At 46.2% G+C, this 21367-nt stretch overlaps 1 protein-coding gene across 1 annotated transcript in view; it reads right to left on the reverse strand.

Moving 5' to 3' along the window:
- The window catches only part of SFI1 (SFI1 centrin binding protein), a gene marked incomplete at its 5' end in the record, with an annotated part of 62681 nt that overhangs the window by 8928 nt on the left and 32386 nt on the right, over positions 1–21367 (reverse strand). The window contains 12 exons of the mRNA XM_084253212.1: positions 875–970; positions 1369–1470; positions 1884–2003; positions 2747–2925; positions 3217–3298; positions 4979–5109; positions 9418–9484; positions 11178–11275; positions 13141–13233; positions 14256–14326; positions 16411–16572; positions 18553–18709. Of these exons, the coding sequence (XP_084109338.1) occupies positions 875–970; positions 1369–1470; positions 1884–2003; positions 2747–2925; positions 3217–3298; positions 4979–5109; positions 9418–9484; positions 11178–11275; positions 13141–13233; positions 14256–14326; positions 16411–16572; positions 18553–18709 (1358 nt within the window). The remainder of the gene's footprint in view (positions 1–874; positions 971–1368; positions 1471–1883; positions 2004–2746; positions 2926–3216; positions 3299–4978; positions 5110–9417; positions 9485–11177; positions 11276–13140; positions 13234–14255; positions 14327–16410; positions 16573–18552; positions 18710–21367) is intronic.

The raw sequence follows: 21367 nt of genomic DNA on the forward strand, positions 1-21367 counted from the left end.
GGGAGCATTAGGGTCACCACAGAGAACAAGACGACACTGGGCCCTTACTACCCTCGCGTCTGTACGTGCTACAGGGAGCACAGACCCATAACCAGACTGATGATCATGAGGACGGTGATTCAAGCACGGTAAGAGGCGTACGAAGAGAGGAACTGGAGGCTTGCTGTTTAGTGCTTCAGGGACTCTGTCTTATTCCACACAGACTGAGGAGTTAGGTAAGTTCTTCATGGGACCCTGATGTAGGGACAGAAGTGTTTAAAGTCCACAAGGCCCACTGTCCACAGACAGCTTGGAATAGTGTGTGCTGAACAAATAAAGCGCAAGGAAGAGTGGCAGGAGGGAGGACTGCTGGGGAGGAGTGGCTTTAGAGCTTGGCTTAGCGGAAGGTGGAGGATGGGCTTGGGTGGGAGCTGGGGTCGAGGCAGCATACGTGACCTTCCAGGGTAGAAGAGATGCAGATGGGGCCTGGGGGGTGAGAGAGGATTCTGGAGAGTCAGTGAAAGGCCGGCAGCCACATTAGGGAGGGGGCTGACAGGGACTGGAAGCAAAGGGAGTCATGGCCTCCAGTGCAGGAAGGGAGAACAAATGATGCTTTAAGGAGCTGAATCTCGCACTGTAAAGGGGTGGGGGGAGCCTCAGGGAGCAAGGCAAGCAGAGCTCTTTCAGGCACCAGGCGACAGCTGCTCCCTACACGCCTGGCTCTGCACACAGCAGGGGCTCAAGGCATAAGAGGAGAACCAGGGAATGAAGTGCTTGCTGTGGAGACGTCAAAACCATGATCTGAGTGGCGGGAGGACGGAGTCCCATCCTCCACCCGGCCCTAGCGTCCTCCCCATTCCTCAGGCCGGGCCTGGGAGACACTGGGGACACTCACCTCAGCAGCCCCCTCCTGTGCCGGCTCTCCCTTGCTGCCACTTCTCGTAGCATGCCCTGCACTCTGCTCTGGAAACTCTGCAGGAGACGAGGCAAACTGGAGGTCACGCAGGCCCACACCGCTCCCTGTGTGCAGGCAGACCTCACAGGTGCATTCTCCACAGGAGCTCTGATGTCCAGAACACGCACCTCAGAGGGTGGGGAAAGACCGAAAGCCCCTAGTCCCGAGGCCAGGAGAATGCTCAGACAACACCCTTAGTGGGATGCCCCTGCCAACTCAAACAACTGGACTCCCGTGCCAAGGACCACTGGTCATAAGGCTGGCACCCCAGAGAACACGGGGTTTTTACACTGGAGACTATAAAGCCCACTGCTGGGGGCATCTGCTCTGTTGGAGTCTTGCTGAATGGCTGTTTGGGGTGGAGCAGGAAGAACAAGGAAGGGAAATCCCTCTCCCCAGAGGCAAGGGGATCTGGACATAGCAGCAGCTCCTACCCCCAGGTCTGCAGCACCCTGTGCAGCAAGGTGTGCTGGTGATGCAGGTCGGCTCGCATCAGCTTCTGCCACTCAGCACCCCACAGGGCTAGCCACAGTGGGCTGAGGGGCCAAGCAGGAGGCAGGCTCAGCTTTTCTTCCATTTACTGTCTGGGGGAGCTCAGGGAAGGAACTTAACCGGGGAGCCCAGCTTCCTCATGTATAAACATGGGCCTCTTAGGGGGTTTGGGAGGATCAGGTGAAGCAAGGGCCTGATTTAGGGCAAATGCTCAGGCATTGTTACTTAAGCCCTTTTTCTTTTTTGTACCCCGAATTAGATGCCTGTAAACGGTTAGACCAGGAATTTCAGATCAGTAAGCACCGATAAGGACACAGGCACCTAGAAGAACAAGGACTCCTGGGCCAGGGTTACCACAGGGCTGGCACTTCTTCATCCGCTGCCTGGCCTCGGAGGCAGGTGGTTTCCGAGGGACCGTGGAGGAGCCATATGTCCGCTCTGAGTCACACTGACACACAGCTCCACCTGGCCGCAGCAGGGGGTGCCTTGCCAGAGCCTCACCTCCCTCCACTTGTTCCAGGTCCACCGCAGGAGCCGTGCCGAGTGGAACTCCGCGGCCAACACGCTGCCCACCTTCCTGTGGGAGACGGTCAGAGCTCAGCGCTGCAGTCCAGACCTAGTGAGGGCCCTCTCCCGTGGGCACCAGCCCACAGCCCCTGGCCCTCGCCTAGCGTTTCTTAAACATGGGGGGTGGGGGCTCTCTGAAGAACTGATTTGGGCTTTCCTTCCATAAAAGTGCATGTAGTCAAATGTTTGTAGGCAACTTCATGGGGCTTCAGGCACCACCGAAGCCCATTAGTGTGCAGGTGGCCGGGGAGGAGGTTAGTTGTGCTAAAGTCTGAGAGGTGGGGAGATGATCGGTGCACAAAGTGGACACAAAAAGGCACCAAAGCAGGACAGTGTCCGCTGTGGACATGCGGCCGTAGCTCCTGTCCCCATTATCTAGGTGATGTGGCGGACTGCCACAACCTGCCCTCTGGGCCACACTGCTGGTGCTAGGAGGTCAACTACCCGAAAACAGATCTATCCCTCTATTCCCTAGCCATGCTCACTGCAAATGGGCCCCCACAGCAAGTGGGATGCAACCCATCAATGGGACCTCAGCTCCAAGTAGCTAGTATGGTCCCTAGACACCCCAACATCCTGTCGCCACAGCCCTATTTTGCTTAGACTGTCTCAGGTTGAATTTCTGAAACTTAAAACTAGGGCCTAAGCTAAGATGACCCTCTGGACAGGCATTCACTGCTAACAGTGCAGCTACTCTACTTGGTAAAGCGGCATGAGATGGGAAGAATTCCTCAGGCATAACCAGCCACTCACTCTGTCCTGAGCCCTCGGGCACTCTCCCTCCAGACACAGAAAGCCCCCCTGAGCCGCCTGCGGCGGTGGTGGGCACAGGCCACTGCTTGCCGTAGCCTCTCCTGGCGATGTACTGTCGCCTGCTGGTGCCACGTGGACCAGGACCTGCGTAGAAGCTGCCGTTCTGCATGAAGGATAGCCTATGGCGGGGTAGGCGGGAGAGAACGGAATGTCTCAAGGAGGAAGGGGTACAGAAGCCAGGGGCACAAATAATGACCAAGGCAACAGAAATGGACATTCAGAAGCTGCTTTGGTTGAGAAATTATAAACTCAACACAAACAAAACCAACAGGTGTCCTAGGCCCTGCTCCTGCCTCCTAAGTCCCACAGCTGGGGTGCCCATCAGTGTGGGTCTTGTGAGCCCTTCCCGAGTACAAAGGTTTGAAACAGCACTGCCCACCCTGGGCACCTCCTCAGGGAGAGCCACTTACCAGTCTCTCTGCCAAGCGGTTTTCTCGACATTGAAACATCTTCTGCCACCAAATAGCAAATACTTGCTTTTCTAACATTTCCCTAAAAACACAAATGACTAATAGCAAACTACTTAAAATAAAACAACTCCAGGGCCTCCCCGGTGGCGCAGCGATTGAGCGCTGGGTTGCGAAGCTGCCCGCAGCCTCTGCAGCGCCGCTTGGATCCCCGGCTGCTCCCCAGCCACCGGAGGAGGGTCCCACATGGCGCGCAGACCTCTCCTGCCGCCCGCTGCTCCCCTCAGCAGTGTACTTTGGTCCTTCTGCCTGCTCTGCTCCCCGCTCTGGCTCTGGTGAATTCTCTCACCCTCCCGCGCTTCTGCTTGTATAAATAAATAAATCTTAAAAAAATAATTAAAAAAAATAAAACAACTCCAAAAAGACAAGAAGTTCAAAACGGACTACTGCAGAAGATGCAAATAAGTTTAGGTGGGAAGAAAGGCGAAGGAAGGGAAAGCAGAAAACAAAGGCCAAAATCCTAAAAGGACCCAATACTTTTTAACTTATTTCTGATGTTAGCCAGGGACTCTGTGACAAAAAGACTTCCATTTTGACTCTGGTTATTTATTGGTGGCTCCACACTGAATTACTAGCAGTGCCCAATGATCATTAGGCACCACCTTTCCAGTCCATACTTCCACATAAATCCACCAGGTCGCTTCTACATAAATCCCAAGGCGAAGTGAAAAAAGCAGATGCTAGGCCCCCAAGGCTGATGGGCAGGTCTGAGGGGGCCTAGGAGACAGTATTTAAGCAAGCGTTCCAGGGGAGCTGCACAGGGGACAGGTTTGGGAACCATGACTTTCTCACCGACTCGTTATGTCTACGTCTACATCAAAGCCTACAAAAGCTTCTCTGGGACAACCGGGGCTGCACTTTGGCAAAGCCATGGGAACCAAAGCCAGGGGGTAGGAGGAGAGGGCTTCCCTGGCATTTAACATATCAGACTCGTAGTATATCACTCAGTACAAAGACCACCACTTACAGCCAAGACATAGCAACTGGTCCTGGGTTTGCCCTCCCGCCATGCATTACAAAATGGGACAAAGTATATGAGGCTATTGTTTTCAGACACTGGACAACAAGCAGTGCAGACTGATCCTTGAGAAATGGTAAACATGCAAGGTGAGTCCCTTGCTGCCCAGGCTTTCTGTCTGGGTACTTCCTGTACAGTGCGGACAGGGAAGGGAATCCAAGCAAAGCATGACAGTTGCACTGAGCTGGGGAGACACAGACTGCAGCTCAAGACAGCAGGGGTAGGCCCGCATGGACCCCCATAACCTTTCTAGGCCTGGGTGGGTAGAGACCTCACCCTGTTGTCCCACCTGTCTAAACCTCAGTGCTACCATGGTTACTGAATGCCCTTCGCTGAGGGAGGCCCTCCTCACACTCATGGCATTCTCATGGAAACCTTGCTACAGAGGCAATTTCCAGAATTCTAGGTGAGGTTCCCTAGATCCTCCAAATGAGGATATACAGGCAGACTCTGTAAGGCCTACCAGAATGGCCACTGTAGGGTTACGAGCTGAATGGAATTAACAGAAGTTGGAAGAGCTGAGAAATGGAGTTTCAGCCTAGTCAGAGTGGAAAGACCTGGTTAGGAACCTCAAAACTAGGAAGAATTATGGCCTAGGGGGCTGGGAGGCTAATAAGCAAAGCAAATGGCATTGTGGGTAACAGACTCACGATGCCTGCCCCAATGCAGGCAGAGTAGCATGTGTACCTGTGAAAGCGTGCTGCTCTTGCATTGAGAACATTTTCCTGCTGGTTCCACTGCCAGAGTGTTCTCCATGCCTGGAAGGCTACAGGCAGGGTTCTCTGCTGGAAATGACAATCCGCTCTGGCCTGCAACAGCTAAAGTGAAAAAAGGACCATTATTTGTACATATTTATTTTTTAAAAGATTTATTTATGCATACAAGAACTGGGATACAGGCCAGAGGTGTGGGGGGGTTAGAGGATTCACCAGAGACAGAGTGGGGAACAAAACAGGCAGACTGACTGAAATATACTGCTGAGGGGAGCAGCGGGCAAGACAGGAGAGGTCTGCTACACCATGTGGGTAGCTCCCTGGCCGGCTGGGGATCAAACTTGTACTGCAGAGGCTGCGGATAGTTTCATAGTGCTATGCTTAACCCCTTGTGCCACCAGGAAGGCCCTACTTGTACATTTTTTTAAAAATGACCTGTCAGGATCATACTCTTGAAGGAGGGTTGCTTCCTATACAAAACAGGAAAATATATTTTTATTTATCATCTTTGCCAAAATGATGGGGAAAAATTTAATTAAAGGTGGGCCAAGCACCTCTTCATATATTTGCAGTATGCATGTATATATTTTCCTGTGGTCTAGGTGTTCACACCCATTGCCTGTTTTACTGCCTGTCAGCATTTAATTCAATAATGTTTATGGGCTTTATGAACCTTAAGAAATTTATTAGTCTTGGGCCTCCCAAGTGGCCCAGCAGGTTGAGTGCAGTGCTGTGAAAATGTCCGCAGACTCTGCAGCGTGGGTTTGATACCTGGCCGGCCAGGGAGATGCCCACATGGTGCAGCAGACCTCTCCTGTCTCACCCGCTGCTCCCCTCAGCAGTGTTTTCGGTCCATCTGCCTGTTCTGCTCCCGGCTCTGTCTCAGGTGAATTCTCTCACCCTCCTGCACTTCTGGCCTATACCACAGTTCTTGTATAAATTTTTTTTTAAAAAAGAAATTTATTAGTCTTCTGTCATGTGCTATATAAATATTGTTCCCACCCTATGTCTTTGATTTTCTTTATAGTATTTGTCATATATATTCTTTAAAATTTTATCTAATTATATAAAGCTACTCTTACTGATTTATCAGTAGGAAGACAACTGACATAAAGAATTTTTGTTTCAGGGCCTCCCTGGTGGCGCGGGGGTTAAGAACCACACTATGAAGCAATTCACAGCCTCTGCAGTACGAGTTCAATCCCCAGCCGGCTAGGGAGCTACCCACATGGCACAGCAGACCTCTCCTGTCTCGCCCGCTGCTCCTCTCAGCAGTATATTTCAGTTAATCTGCCTGTTCTGTTCCCCACTCTGTCTATGGAGAATCCTCTCACCATCCCCACATCTCTGGCCTGTACCCCAGCTCTTGTATGCATATATAAATAAATCTTTCAAAAAAGGAATTTTTGTTTCAAAAAACAAAAAAAAGAGTTTTTGTTTCTACAATCTAAAACTGGGGGGAGGGAAAGGGAAAGCAATGTGAACATGTGGTGGTTTTTAAAACATGATAGCAGCTTCTTTGATCTTTTTACCCTGAAGTCCTCTCACTTTTATGTCCTCTCCCCTGGAATCTGGGTGGAACAATGACTGCTTTGACCAACAGAGTACAGGGAAGGTGACATTCTGGGTAACAGTTACAGTTGAGCCCAGTCTTATAGCCATTGCAGTCCAGGAATCAGACATGTGAATGAAGAAACTCTATAGATAATTCTCACCCCCTGCTTTTAGAATCTTCCAAGGAGGCCCCAGTAAACACGGAGCAGAGGCCAGTCATCCTTGCAATATCCTGTCAGTTTTTAACCAAGAGAATCCTTTTTTTTTTTTAAAGATTTAGTTTTATTTATTTATGCATATAAGAACTGGGGTGTAGGCCAGAGGTGCGGGAGGTGAGACAGAGCGGGGAACAGAACAGGCAGACTGACTGAATTACACTGCTGAGGGAAGCAGCGGGCAAGACAGGAGAGGTCTGCTGCACTATGTTGGTCACCTCCCTGGCCGGGGATCAAATTCATACTGGAGTGGCTGCAGATAGCTTCACAGTGCTGCATCTTAACCTCTTGCGCCACCAGGGAGGCCCTCACAACATAATTCTTAAGCATAAATAGGTGGTTACTATGTTATGCCACTGAATTTGGGGTGTTTTCTTACTTAGCAATAGATAACTAGAGCAGTATGCGTGCATGTGTGTGTGGGTATGTGAATATAGGGGTACACACATTATTACCCACGTGAAGGATAAAAGATACTGGGTCTACCCACCAAATGTCATCTTAAGGGCAAGATTATGGGTTATGGGGTTTTTTCTTCTTTATGTCTTTCTTTACTTTCCAAGTTTTTGATACTGTCTATACACTGCTTTTCTCTACTTTTTATTATGGGCATTTTCAATGCAGAAGCCAATAGTATATTGAATCTTCATGAACTTACCTAATCCATTTTCAGCAATTAATAAACATTTTGCCATTCTTTATATATTACTTTTTTAAAAAGGAAAAAAAACACACAATATTTTTTTTTTCTCTACCTAAAACCAGAACTGATGTATTTGTTAGATAGCAACACCAAGAGATGATACTCAGATTGTTAGCTAAAGATTTCTTAAAACCAATACCCAAGTAGGGTTCATATGATTTTCCAAACCTTCTGTGATGCCTTTAACAGCAAGCCATGTGGGGTAGAGTGAAAGATAAGAAAACTGACCCTTGACCTTCTACCAGTGCTGGGCTTTCTCATGTCAAGGAGCATTCTTTCCAGAAAGGGACTAAAAGAGATTCACTACTGCTTTTTTACCTTGAATAAATACAATCTTTCAACCTTGACACTCACATTCTTTTTCTAGCAGGTCTCTCTACATTTTGTTGAGTTGGCTTTAAATGAGTTTAGGAGACCAAGTAGCAATGTCCTTTCAAAACAGTCACATAATCCAAAAGGACAACAGTGCAGCAACTCTGAAGCACTGTTTAGGTGTGGAGAGCAAGGGTGACACAGAAACAAGCCAGGTCTCAGCTAGTAACACCTAGACCCTAAATGAGGTGATCCTTGGGGACAACTGTGAAGCAACTGATGGCAGTTTGTTAATCTGCTTACTCGTTTGTTCATTCATTTGTCCAAATATTAGTCAGAAGCTACCCCACTATGCCAACACTGTGTTGGGTTGACAAGGAGACAGCTTGTACCCTCAAGAAGTTCACAGCCTGCCAGGGGGAGAGGCCAGTATATAACTGTGTGATGAACATGCTGATAAAGCTACATGGGGGCTTGGGGCAGGGCAGGGGGGAAGAGGTAATACCTGAGCTGAAAGGTAGCAAGGAATACAGGACTGCAGGTACACAGAGAGGCAGGAGAGCACAGTGGATGCAGGGAAGGACCCGCAGTTTCACTGGTCAGAGTGAAGGCAGAGAGAGAGGTAACAAGAAAAGGAGAGAAGTAGACAGGCTACCAACCGTCAAAGGAGTTTCATCCCTCACTAGAAAATCTGGATTCTACTCCCAAACTATAAGGAAGCAACTATAATTTTAGATTCACATGTTAGACTCTGGTAGCAGATGTAAGTTCGGGTGGGGACGACAGCATGAAAATAACTGGAAGGAGTTTGGTTTGTGTCTTCCTCCATTTCACTGCCAGCGATGGCCAAAGTGGTCACAACACTTTTGGCCATGATGCCCATGCAGACATCATCAGTGGGACACATATTTCCCTGAGTTTGGAAGCAGCCTCAGAATTCTCCCCAGTTCAGCACTCCAAACAGCTGTATTCCAGACAGCTGCTCCCAGTCATTACAGCAGGCCTTCAAGGTCACACTCATCTGCCCCCTGCCCCCGCCAGTGCGATATGACAGGTAAGAATATGTATCACAGCTGTATCCTCAGTACTGAGTGCAGCGTGTGAGGTATAGTAGTTACTCAGTAATCTTTGTGAAATGGAATTGAATCCCTCTTTCATTTGAATGTGGGATTCACATTTCAATTGAATCCCACATTTCATTACAATGTGCCTTCACTAATCTGTCAGCCTGAAGTCCACTCCTACCTCCTCCCACCCACCATGGGTACCTGCGTGTCATACTGCTCAGCACTGGGATACAGCGCTTACACTCTGTACCTCTCCCAATTGCTCCTCAAGGTCCCACTGGGTGACAGGAAGGTGAAGAAATATATAAGAAAGGGATGAGTCAAAATATGGATAGAAAGGGCGAGAAAAGCAGCATTTTTCAGCAGATAAAGGAATGGGAGTTATGCAAACTTTCTGAAATCACCAGAGGGTACTAGGGGAAATACCGTTGAGTTTGGTACAGCTCTCTCTCTGTATCAGAACACCAAGACCTCTTGGCATAGGCCTTTTCCAAGAATCTTTCCAAAGCAAATGGACCCAAAAATGTAAGCAGCAGAGCTATCTGTATGAAGTCTTCCATACCTGTTTGTATCGCCTCTTCTGTGTGCACTGCAACCACAATTTGATACACTTGCGTAGCAATGTTATTCTGAAATAAAACACAGGCCATAAAGATCCTACCTATTCAGGTTTTTTGAACTTCCTTTTGTTTTTAAAGCAGGTAAATCTGAGTGCAGTTACATCTCGAGTATTAAAGGCACCCTAGCGGTTCACTAGTTTCATTTTAGGAGAGAGGGAAATAAAAGCCTGATACCTATTATGAAATCTGTGAAGCCCTATTTTTGGACTGAGGCTTGCCCCCAAATTTTGACAATGTTCTTGTAAAATTAGTAAGACTGCCAAGCGTGATGTCTCTGGAACTGAGTAAATATTTATGAAATCCACCAAATAGCCTCAATTTTTTTTTGTTTTATGGCCAAACTCTGGGGTTTGTTTAGGCCCACCTGGGTCTGTGATATGCTGTCTGTACACAGTGATTTTTGAGAGTGAGAACCACTTCAGCTTCATAAACCAGCACTTAGAATAATGATATACTGTGATAACTCCAAATTGAGTCAGTGAAATACTGGGATTCTCACAGATCCATTAAAATATGCTCCAAAATCAGAGACCTGAAACTATGCAAATCAAGTTGACTATACTGCTGAAAAAGGAGAAGGTCAACTGAACATTTCTGGTAGCAAAAAAAGTAGTGTTTACCTGTAAAGAGTATGACTAAGGGGTGACAGGAAGGTATTCAGGATGTTTTGGGTTTTTTTTTTAAAGATTTATTTATTTAGGGCCTCCCCGGTGGCGCAGCGGTTAAGCGCTGGGTTGTGAAGCTGCCCGCAGCCTCTGCAGCGCTGGTTCGATCCCCGGCTGCTCCCCAGCCACCACAGGAGGGTGCCACATGGCACGCAGACCTCTCCTGCCGCCCGCTGCTCCCCCAGGCAGTGTACTTCGGTCCTTCTGCCTGCTCTGCTCCCCGCTCTGGCTCTGGTGAATTCTCTCACCCTCCCACGCTTCTGACTGTACCCAGTGCTTGTATAAATAAATAAATCTTTAAAAAAAAAAGGATTTATTTATTTATTTATTTATACAAACACTGGGTACAGTCGGAAGCATGGGAGGGTGAGAGAATTCACCAGAGCCAGAGCAGGGCGCAGAACAGGCAGAAGGACCGAAGTACACTGCTGAGGGGAGCAGCGGGCAGCAGGAGAGGTCTGCGCACCATATGGGACCCTCACCCGGCAGTCAGGGATCGAACCGGCGCTGCAGAGGCTGCTGGCAGCTTTGCAACCCAGTGCTCAACAGCTGCACCACCGGGGAGGCCCCAGGATGTTTTACTTTTACTTTGTATTTTCCTTCCTATACATTGTCAGTTTTCCTCATGGACATGTGGGGCTTTTATTTAACTAAATAATTAAGTCTTAAAAACTGACACACTCTGTACCCTTCAAGACCCATCAACCAGCCCACATATGTCCCCTGGCCTGACCCTCCTCTTTAACACCATCATGAACTCTAAGACATGAATGCCACTCAAGTATGAAGGACTGAGGGGTGAGCTAGCAGGCACACACCTCAAACCATGGCAGCCATGGACCAGTACAAACATCCTCATTCTATCTCCCACTTGTTCATTCAAAAGACAAATGCAAGCGCAGGACCCACTGGTTCACAGCAGGACCTTTCTGAATCTGCTGTAATCACACATGGAGGGTAAGTCATCACGCCTGGAGAACAGTGAGTCAGCCAACATGTGTTCCTAGAGAGTCGAAGGATAAGGCCAGAGTCCCCACCTGTAGTGGTTCCAGGCAGCATGCAGTAAGGGGAACTGCTCTTTATCCTCCCTCTGCTCAATCCGAGACTGCCAGAGGTTCCAGAACCTACGCAGCAACTGAAGCAGAACAGGAAGGAAATGGAAATGTATTGAGACAAAAGGAAAAACAATCTTTCTTACCTTGTAAGTTAGCAAATCCTTGCTCCAAAAAACTAAGCAACTCCAAAGCAGGAATTATTTTAAGTAGGCATGTCCGACTCAGGTTTGCAAAATAATCATGGCCAAGCAAATAGATAGATCCAATCCAGTTTATGGAAATCAAAATGAAGAAACTATTCCTAACTTGGCTACCATGGAAGACAATGCCATTTTAAAAAGCTATTTTAATATTTAGAAATCGAAACTGATCTTATCTCATGTGTTCACCTCATCGCCTGTTCAGTATTTGTGCCAAAAAAAGTTTAACTTCAATCTAATAGTCTTCGATCTATAGGGGTTACACAGATTAAAGGAAAATTAAGTTACATGAAAGGAAACAGATAAATCTAGAATATGGGTCACAGTACAAAATAAATGGCCTCTTCTTTACAAAAGTCAGTTATTAAAAAAAAAAAGTGTACTTATACTTAGTGAAATAAACCAGAGACAAAAAGGCAAGTACTATACATTTGAGGCAACTAATGGTCAAATGCGTAGAGAAAGAAAGTAGAAAGGTGGTTTCCAGGGGCTGGGGAAGGAGAATGAGGAACTGAATGGGACATAGTTTCTGTTTTGCATTATGAAAAAGTGTTGGAGGTGGACAGTGGCGATGGTTGCCCAATAATGTAAATGTACTTAATGTCACTGAACTGCACACTTAAAATAGGTTAAGAGGATGAGTTTTATGTTACATGTATTTTATTATAACTAAAAAATAAAAAAGAGAAGACTATTGTTGATTAATAGCCTTAAAGACACAACCAAATGCAATGAATAAACCTTAACGGAATTCTGGTTTAAAAAGATATTTTGGGGACCTCCCATGGTGGCGCAGTGGTTAAGCGCTGGGCTGCGAAGCTGCCCACAGCCTCTGCAGCACCAGTTCGATCCCCGGCTGCCGGCGAGGGTCCCACATGGCGCACAGATCTCTCCTGCTGTGCCCACTGCTTCCCTCAGCAGCGTATTTCGTCAGTCTGCCTGCTCTGCTCCCCGCTCTGGCTCTGGTGAACTCTCTCATCCTCCCGTGCTTCTGACTGTGCCCAGTGCTTATATAAATAAATAAATATTTTTTTTAAAAAATTGGGGGGGGAAACTGAGGAAATTTGAGTAAGGACTGGGTACTGGATAATATTAAGGAGTTACTGCTCACTTTGTCAGGGATGATAAGGATATTATGGTTATGTGAGAAACTTATTTTGGGGTGAAGCATATTGAAATATTTAGGTGCAATGTGTTGTGATGTCTAATTTACTTTAAAATGATTCATCCAAAAAAAACTAAAAAAATATAGCAAATATCAACAACTGCTGAATCTAGGTGGTGAATATATAGATGTTTATCATACTACTCTATTTTTTTGTACATCTGAACACTTAACACAACCCAAAACATCCTTCTGTAGCCTGAAACACAATCTAGAAGCAGAGACAGGGCATTTGTTGCACTTAGGTAAATAAGCCACTAAAAAAAACAGACTTAAAGTGCAAACACAACCAAGGCCTCCTATAATTCAAGGCTTAAAGTACATTCCCTAGGTCAGGGTGGAATCCACAGTCCCTGACCTCTGATTCAATGTTCTTCGCAAACAGATACAAAATGGGATTAAGCAAGGTAAAAACAAGAGTTCTCTATCGATCATTATTTTTAAAGAAAATGGGCATTAAAGTTTCAGAGTCTAAGGGTTTGAAGAAATCTATGAGCACAAAGTTAAAGAACGAGAACAAAAAAAAAAAAAAGAACGAGAATGGTTATCAGAAGAGGCCCCTTGAATAGAGGGCCCTCACCAAGGCATCATGCTGCTGGTGAGCGAGATTCCTTCTTATTCGCTGAAGATGGGCACGGGTCATATTGTCTTTTAATGCTCTAAAGCAAAAGTGCTGTGAAAAGAAGAAAGCATACAGAGAGTTACAAATCAGTAGCGTATGGAAAAATAAGAGAAGACAAAGGAAAGCAGAGTCTGAATCAGAGAGCAAGAAGCTCAGTCACAGCTGCTTGCAGCTGTTCCCAAGTCCTTGAAAGCATTTGTCTGCTTTGAGATTCCACTGGGAGGCTGACACAAGCCAGCCCACACAGTAGACACGTAAGAGACAGAGCTGAACTCCCGCCTCTCCACTGACACTGCAAGGGAACAAACACACCCTCACTTCTCACCAGGAGATCCCCACGACCCAGGTGAGAACACTATCAAGAGAGGTTTAAAAACATCAACTTTGCCTCTCATAAAAGAGACATCGTTCTGCCTGTTGTGTTGTTTTGTGTGTGCGTGTGTTATAACCTGGGTCGACATGTATACTTATATGATTATAAATGCAATTTTGCAAGAGCAGAGTAGAAGGAACCCTTGGTGAGTGAGGGGGTCATGTAGGACAGCAGGCCCGGCTGCAGCATTATCAATAATGCCTCACAGGTGTCCTAAGCAAAGTCCATTCCCCCACACCCTGGTTTCAACTTTCTGAGACAAAATTATAGAGAACAAAATTACATAAAACACAGGGTTTTATGCTCTGTGCACCTCCATAGGCTCCTGAGGTGTCTGAAGAGCACCTTGTATGCTGCGGGTCAGCGAGAACGGCCAGTAGAACAGTGCCAACTTGTACACCTTTCTTCGATCTCAGCAGTTCTACTTTGATCAATTTCACAGACTAGACTACAACCATAAAAACAGGGCCCTCCATGTAGAAAATCCCAGGACTAGATCACCTCAAAGATTCCTTTAAGCTCCAAAGCCCTCTGACCTCACACGAGTGCCATCTCTGATTAAAATGAAAATAGGGACACCCTAAATGAAAGAGGGTCTCCTGACTGAAGCCAACCACACAACTGCAGGCACTCAAAGAACCTGACATGGGGTTCTGAGTCCCCTCAAGAGCAGATGCCCGAGAAAGGCTGACAAGCTTACCAGCAAGCTGTGCCTGTGGTGTTCTTCTGCCACCTTCCACTGGGCAGCTGCTTCTGCACACAGCAGCACATCTGCTAGGGAGTTAAGGACTCTCATCTTGTCAAGGTTCCCTTCCCACAAAGTGCCATCCTAGTGACCCACGTGCAGTGGCCTGGCTATAGGGGGTAACAGAGATGCCAAGTGGGCTGATGTCCACTTCTGACTCCTCCAGAGAAGAGAGGGCAAAGAGAAGCCATGTTGTTTTATCCAACAGCTGGCCTGGCCTTTCTCCTCTTTGATGCCCATTTGATGAGAGGCAAAATATTTGAGATAAGTTGCCACCAATTTCAGGAAACATTTCAAAACTACATCTTAAAAAGCAGAAGATGGTCCCTCTCCTTCTTTTTCCACATTACAATCCAGTCAGATATTTGAGATAAAAACCTTGGAGTTATTTTCAAACCTTTTCCCCATCAACTCCCTCCATCTACTGTTGCCAGTCCATCTGTTTTCCTCCTAAATCTCCCGGACCTGGCTCCACCCCCAATGCCCTGCAACCTTCATCTGCCTTGTCCCTCACATGTAGTGCTAAGTCTCCTGCCAGTCCCAACTCTACCACATAACTGGTCTCCCTGTGCAAGCTTCGGTACTATACTCTAGAATTATCCTTTCTAAAGTACGAATCTGCTGAATCACTTCTCTTCTGAAAAACCTAGAGGCTCCCCAGTGCCATAAGGATAAAGCCCAAACTCCTGACCACTTCATACTGGGCTGCACAAGCGGGTCTCCAACTTGCTCTGCCTACAGCTGCTCTACACCACCACAACTCACTTCTGACCCCTGCCCCATCTTCAGATGCTTTTCTCATCAATGTCACTCCTCTCACCTGACATGCCCTCCCAAGCCCTCTACTGGATAAGCTTGTCTTCTAAGATTTTTTTTTAAGATTTATTTATTTTTATACAAGAACTGGGGTACAGGCTAGAGATGCAGGGGGGTGAGAGGACTCACCAGAGACAGAGCAGGGAGCAGAACAGGGGGACAGACCAAATCACACTGCTAAGGGGAGCAGCAGGCGCAATAGGAGAGGTCTGCCGCGCCATGTGGGTTTCTCTCTGGCTGGCCTGGAATCGAACCCATGCTTCAGAGGCTGTGGACAGCTTCACAGCACTGCGCTCAACCTGCTGTGCCACTGGGGAGGTCCTCTTCTAAGGTTTAAATTCAGCTCATACATGACCTCCTCAGCTGAATCTTCACAGTAGCTCTTTGCAGGACTTGACACAAACTGTTATAACACTTATCACATCATATTATAAAGACCAATTTTCTTGCTTATTATCCCCACTAGACAATGAACTCTCTATTGGTCTTCAAGTACGTTCATATCCCAGAACTTAGGCAGTTTTAACACTAACTAAGCAAGAATTAAATGAACAAACTGAGCATCCAGGACAGTCTAGACTGTCAGCGTGGCTGAGCATCCAGGACAGTCTAGGACACTCAGGCACATACTGTGGTCGGGGACACCCCACATGTGACCAGGGTCAAAGGCCTAGATTTACAAACTCCTGGCTCTACCAATGACTTGATGTGACTTTGAAAACCACTCAGCCCTCCTGAATCTGTTTCCTCATCTGTAAAATTGGATATAGAAACACCTGCTCCACAGGATTGCTATGAGGACTGAGATGATAATACAGAGTATCTACATACAGTGAGAACTCAGTAAGTGAAAGCTTTATCATAATGATAGAGCTGCCAAGAAACAGATAGTTGTGATTATTTCCATTACCTAGTGGGTAGAAAAAAGCAATGAATGAGAACATCAAATTCATGACAGTGGAATCACCCCTGAGGTGGGGGAGGGGAACATAATCAGGGAGGAACAGATAGGATGTAATGTTAGTAATGTTCTAACTTTGTTGGGTGGTGAGTACACAGATATCACTGTTATATTTTAAATCATAAATGTATGTTATACATACTCTTTTGTATGAATAGTCCCAATTAAACAATTTTTTTTAATAAGTCAACAGAAATCAACTGTCCCAAATTGTACAAGCACTCATTCCCATGTTTCATGACTCTTGTTTTATGTGACTCTTGTTTTACCAGCTGCTCAGTGCCAGCTGTCTTGGCTGAGACCATGAACAGGGATGGTGGATGAAAAGGATACAGTGTTTCCAGTGAGTGAAGGCCCGCCTCAGCGCCATCCTCCTGGCCAGTTCTCCCACCAGTGCTTGGTGGGCATGTAAGCGTTTCCTCTGCTCCCAAGCCCACTGCCAATCACAGAAATACGTCTGCAGCACAGTGACATGGTGGAATTGCTCAGCCATCTCTGCAACAGAGAACATAAACTTTAGTGTTGCCCCCACCCCCCCCCCACTGCCACAAGGCTGATGGGGGCGATGAGCTACAAGCACATTTATGACAAGCTGAATCCCACTGATGGCAGACAGCAGGGATTCAAGGCCACTCTCACAAAGAACCCTACAATAGGGCCTCCCTGGTGGCACAGTGGGTTGAGTGCAGTGCTGTGGAGCTGTCTGCAGCCTCCACAGTGCCAGTTCGATTCCTGGCCAGCCGGGGGGAGTCCCACATGGCAAGGCAGACCTCTCCTGTCATGGCCGCTGCTTCCCTCAGCAGTGTACTTTGGTCCTTCTGCCTATTCTGCTCCCCGCTGTCTCTGGTGAATTCTCTCACCCTCCCGCGCCTCTGGCCTATACCCCAGTACTTGTATAAATAAATAAATCAAAAAAAAAAAAAAAAAAAAAGGAAAGAAATACATACAAAAAACCCTACAGTGAGTTTATTTTTTCTTTTTTTAAGATTTATTTTTTAGGGCCTCCCTGGTAGTGCAATGGGTTAAGACACAATCTATGAAGATGTCTGCAGCCAGGGATTGAACTGTGCTGCAGTGGCTGGTGACAGCTTGATAGCACTGAGACTTAAATCCCTGTGTCACCAGGGAGGCCCATACAATAAGTTTTTTAAATACTGGAGAGTTATTGGAAAATCCTTAGCTATATCCCCTTTCTAAGGAAACAGAAAAGGTCTAATTCTTAGGAAGAGGCTATAAAATCAGTTACATCAAAGGGTTAAGGCTCCTGGTTAATGACTAAAGCGCAGGAAGGGTGTGTCTGGAAGAATAAGGCCCACTGGCATACTCTCAAGGTCATTTCTCACTATTGTCTCTTTTCTGATGTCTCCTAGATAGGACTTTAGGGAGGGACTAAATTAAGGATATGCTAGGTCAACATGCTGGCAAAGACTTTTTGAGCTTTCAGCCAGGCTGATTCTGGTTCCAGCTTCACCTCCTTTTAACACTAATTAGCTAATGGCCTGAGGAGTTTAGATCAGGGAGTCAAAGGGAACTGGGTCTGGAATTCAAATACTGTAACTGGAGGCAAATTAATTTGCATCTCATGCTGAACAGCTTAATGCTTTCACCTTCCAGACTTGGGCAAGGGGACAGTTCGTCCCCATTACTAGCCTCAAATGGACACATTCAAATTCTCCCAAGAGAGTGTTTGAGAATTCTAGGAGATTTCTGCAGGGAGGCCTAGATGAAAGCCAGAGAGCCTAAGGCTGCATCAAGCACATCTACGTAGGTGCAGCAAACCCAGCACAAAAAGTACCAAAGGTCATAACCCATGTATTATTACTTCTGAACTCCAAGTGGGAAACCAAATCATAAGAATAATGTTCAGAAAGTCGACATCATAAATCACACACATTTGCATAACTGGGGACAAACAGTAACAATCCAAATATCTATCAACAGAAGAATGGCTAAACAGATTAAGGCAAGCCATCCTATAAAATTTTTAAATTAAAAAAATTTTTGATGAATACAAAAGACACAGAAAAGTGTTCATTAGTTGTATGGAAAAAACGAGATAGAAAATTGTATGTACAGGGTCTCCATGATGGTGCAAGGGGTTAAGTATCAGCACTGTGAAGCTATCCGCAATTACTGCAGCCAGGGAGCTACCCACACAGCGCAGTAGACCTCTTCTGAATCACCCGCTGCTCCCCTCAGCAGTGTGTTTCAGTCATTCGACCTGTTCTGCTCCCCACTATGTGTCAGGTGAATCCTCTCACCTCCCCCGCACTTCTGGCCTATCCCTAGTTCTTGTAAGTCAGAAGGAAATAACTATAAATGAATCAAGGATGAGGTAGTACCCTCCTTAATGTCCCTTTTACAAAATTTCTGGCATAGTATTATCTCTCTCCTGAAAAAATTAGCACCACTGGCAGTAAGAGTGTAGAAATTGTGCTAGGCCCTCTGTCTCTAGAGCCCAGGACTCCTGCTCACCATGCTGCTGTCTCTTCACTCTGCGGACCTGTAGGTATTGAAGCCAAGCCTTCAGGAATCTCCACTTTTGCCAGTGCTGATGATGTCTCGCTGCACAAACCATCTTCCGTCTCTCCCGCCAGACATGCAAGAGCTGCTCCTGCCACTGTGACCAAGCCTGAAAAATAGGGAAATGACAAGAGAGCAAAGGCAGGATGGCGGTGGGGGAAACATTAGATTTCTCGGATATGATATTGTGTTACATAGGAGAACATTCTTATTTTCAGGAGACCTAAGTTGAAGTGGTTAGGGTAAACTTCATATCTAATTTTAAAGTGTAAAGGGATATAGTTACAGACACAGAGAAGGCCAATGTGACAAGATGTTAATAAGGGGTTAAACTAGTGAAGAGTATACAGTATCCACTGTTTTTTCTGTGATTGGGTTTTGTCAAAAATAAAAAGTTGGGGGGAGGGGTCACAAAAATATTTCCTGAAAGGAATAAATCAGTGATTTCAAAACCAATCAAACAACATACCTCTTAAGACCACATTTGGCCACCCAGCTAACACTTGATTCTTTCCTTTGATTTCTAAACTCTTCAAAAGGGCTATTTTTTAATAATTTCTCTTCTCCCAGACAAGTTTCCTTGAACCCTCTCCCCATCAGGTTTACTGAAACTACTGTTATCAAGAACATCAATAGTATCCACATTGCCCAACTCAAAGGTCAAATCTCAATCCTCACCCTGCCAGAAGCATCTGACATAGCCAATGACTCCTTTCTTCCCCTGCTTCCAGGATACCTCAGGTCTTCCCTTGTTCAAGTGGCTGAAACCAACCTCTTCACCTGGCAAGGCTCAGTCCGGGAACTTCCTCTCTAGCTACACTCAGTCCTCTGTGATTTCACCCAGTCTCCTGGCTTTAATAGCATCTGCATTTTGAGCCCTGTAAATCTGTACTTCTGGCCTGGACTCTATACCTATATCAAACTGCCCCTTCACATTTCTTCATGGAGATGTCACAAAATGTCTATCAGGAAGAAGATGTGGAGCTCAGAATGGAGATCCTGTCTTCCCCCACAAAACTTTCCCCCTCCATCTTCCCCACTTTAGTAAATGGTAGTTCCACTGTTCCAGTCACATAAGACCAAAAACCTGGGAGTTTTCTTGAATTTTTTTTCTGAAATTTCACTTCTTATCTATCCACTTGAAAATCCTGTTGACAATACCTTCAAAATATATCCACCTTACTATTTATCTTATCCAAATGTCTCACCTGGAATTTTCTAATAGCTTCTTCACTATTCACCCTCTTTTGATTTTCCATGGTCTGTTCTTAACTCAGCAGCCACAGTGATCCTTTTTTGGTTGTTACAGCATTAAAATCTCTCCTTTTCATATGATAATCTCCCTCCCATCTCTCCCCCTTTCATAGCACCAATCTGTTCAAACATTGAGTGACTGTCTCCTCAAGGAGTCTTTAATTCAGTCCTCTGATCCGTGTACTTCTTGTGAACTGACAGATCCATGTTAGGCTTGGCGGAGTCATGTTCAAATTTTTAGGCAAGAACACACCCCTAGCAGTGCCCATGAGGCACATCAAGGCTGGCTGCCACAGTCTAGCAAAGCTAAGATTGTTCTGTGGCTTCATAGGCTGTCAGACCAATCCCTCCTGTGTATTTCCCCATCATCTTCTTACCTACTGACTGCTTTTCAGATTCTAGCAGTCTTTCTGCATTTATTAACTACAATTCTATAAATAAGCCTATTCATTAACCCTCTGGTTTTAGAGAGATGTGGTTTATACAGGAAAGGCAGGATAATTGCTTGATTTTTACTTTTACTTTTATTTATTTATTTAAAGATCTATTTATTTATACGAGAACTAAGGTACAGTCAGTCAGAGGCGTGGGAGGGTGAGAGAATTCACCAGAGACAGAGTGGAGGGTAGAACAGGCAGATGGACCAAGGACACTGCTGAGGGGAGCAGAGGGTGAGGCAGGGGAGGTCTGCCGTGCCATGTGGGTTTCTCCCTGGCTGGCCGGGAATTGAACCTGCACTTCAGAGGCTGCAGACAGCTTCAGAGCATGGCGCTCAACCCGCTGTGCCACCGGGGAGGCCCCTGCTTTCACTTTTATTTATTTATTCTTTAAATTTTTTTTAAAGAGATTTATTTTTATTTATTTATACAAGCACTGGGTACAGTCAGAAGCGCGGGAGGGTGAGAGAATTCACCAGAGCCAGAGCGGGGAGCAGAGCAGGCAGAAGGACCGAAGTACACTGCTGAGGGGAGCAGCGGGCGGCAGGAGAGGTCTGCGCGCCATGTGGGACCCTCCTCCCGTGGCCGGGGAGCAGCCGGAGGATCAAACCTGCGCTGCAGAGGCTGCGGGCAGCTTCGCAACCCAGCGCTCAACCCCTGCACCACCGGGGAGGCCCTGCTTTCACTTTTAAAGCACTGAATGCTCTACCTGATAACATGACCAACGAGTTCCTTTTCTTTGTCATTATGAATCTATGAAATTTTATGTATTTGATATGCTTTCAATCCACTTCAGTCATTTTATTTTTTGATGTTCAAACTATTCTATTTTAAGCTTATCAGTCATTGGTTCTCAAGTTCTTCTGATACAACCCTTTCTTAATTTCTTCACTTTCCAGTACACTATAGCTTAGGTTGATGATGTATTAGTTCCCATTCTAGACCTGAAATCAGTGATTTCTCCAAAAAGTCTCAGTTCCTTTCAGTGGGAAACAGTAGACACCACAGTTAACTTCCCCAGTATTATCTTATTGGCACTGCTTTCTAAGACTTTTCAGCAAATAAGAGTTAGAAAG

This window comes from Talpa europaea, assembly GCF_964194135.1.
Source record: "Talpa europaea genome assembly, chromosome: 14".
Taxonomy (NCBI): domain Eukaryota; kingdom Metazoa; phylum Chordata; class Mammalia; order Eulipotyphla; family Talpidae; genus Talpa; species Talpa europaea.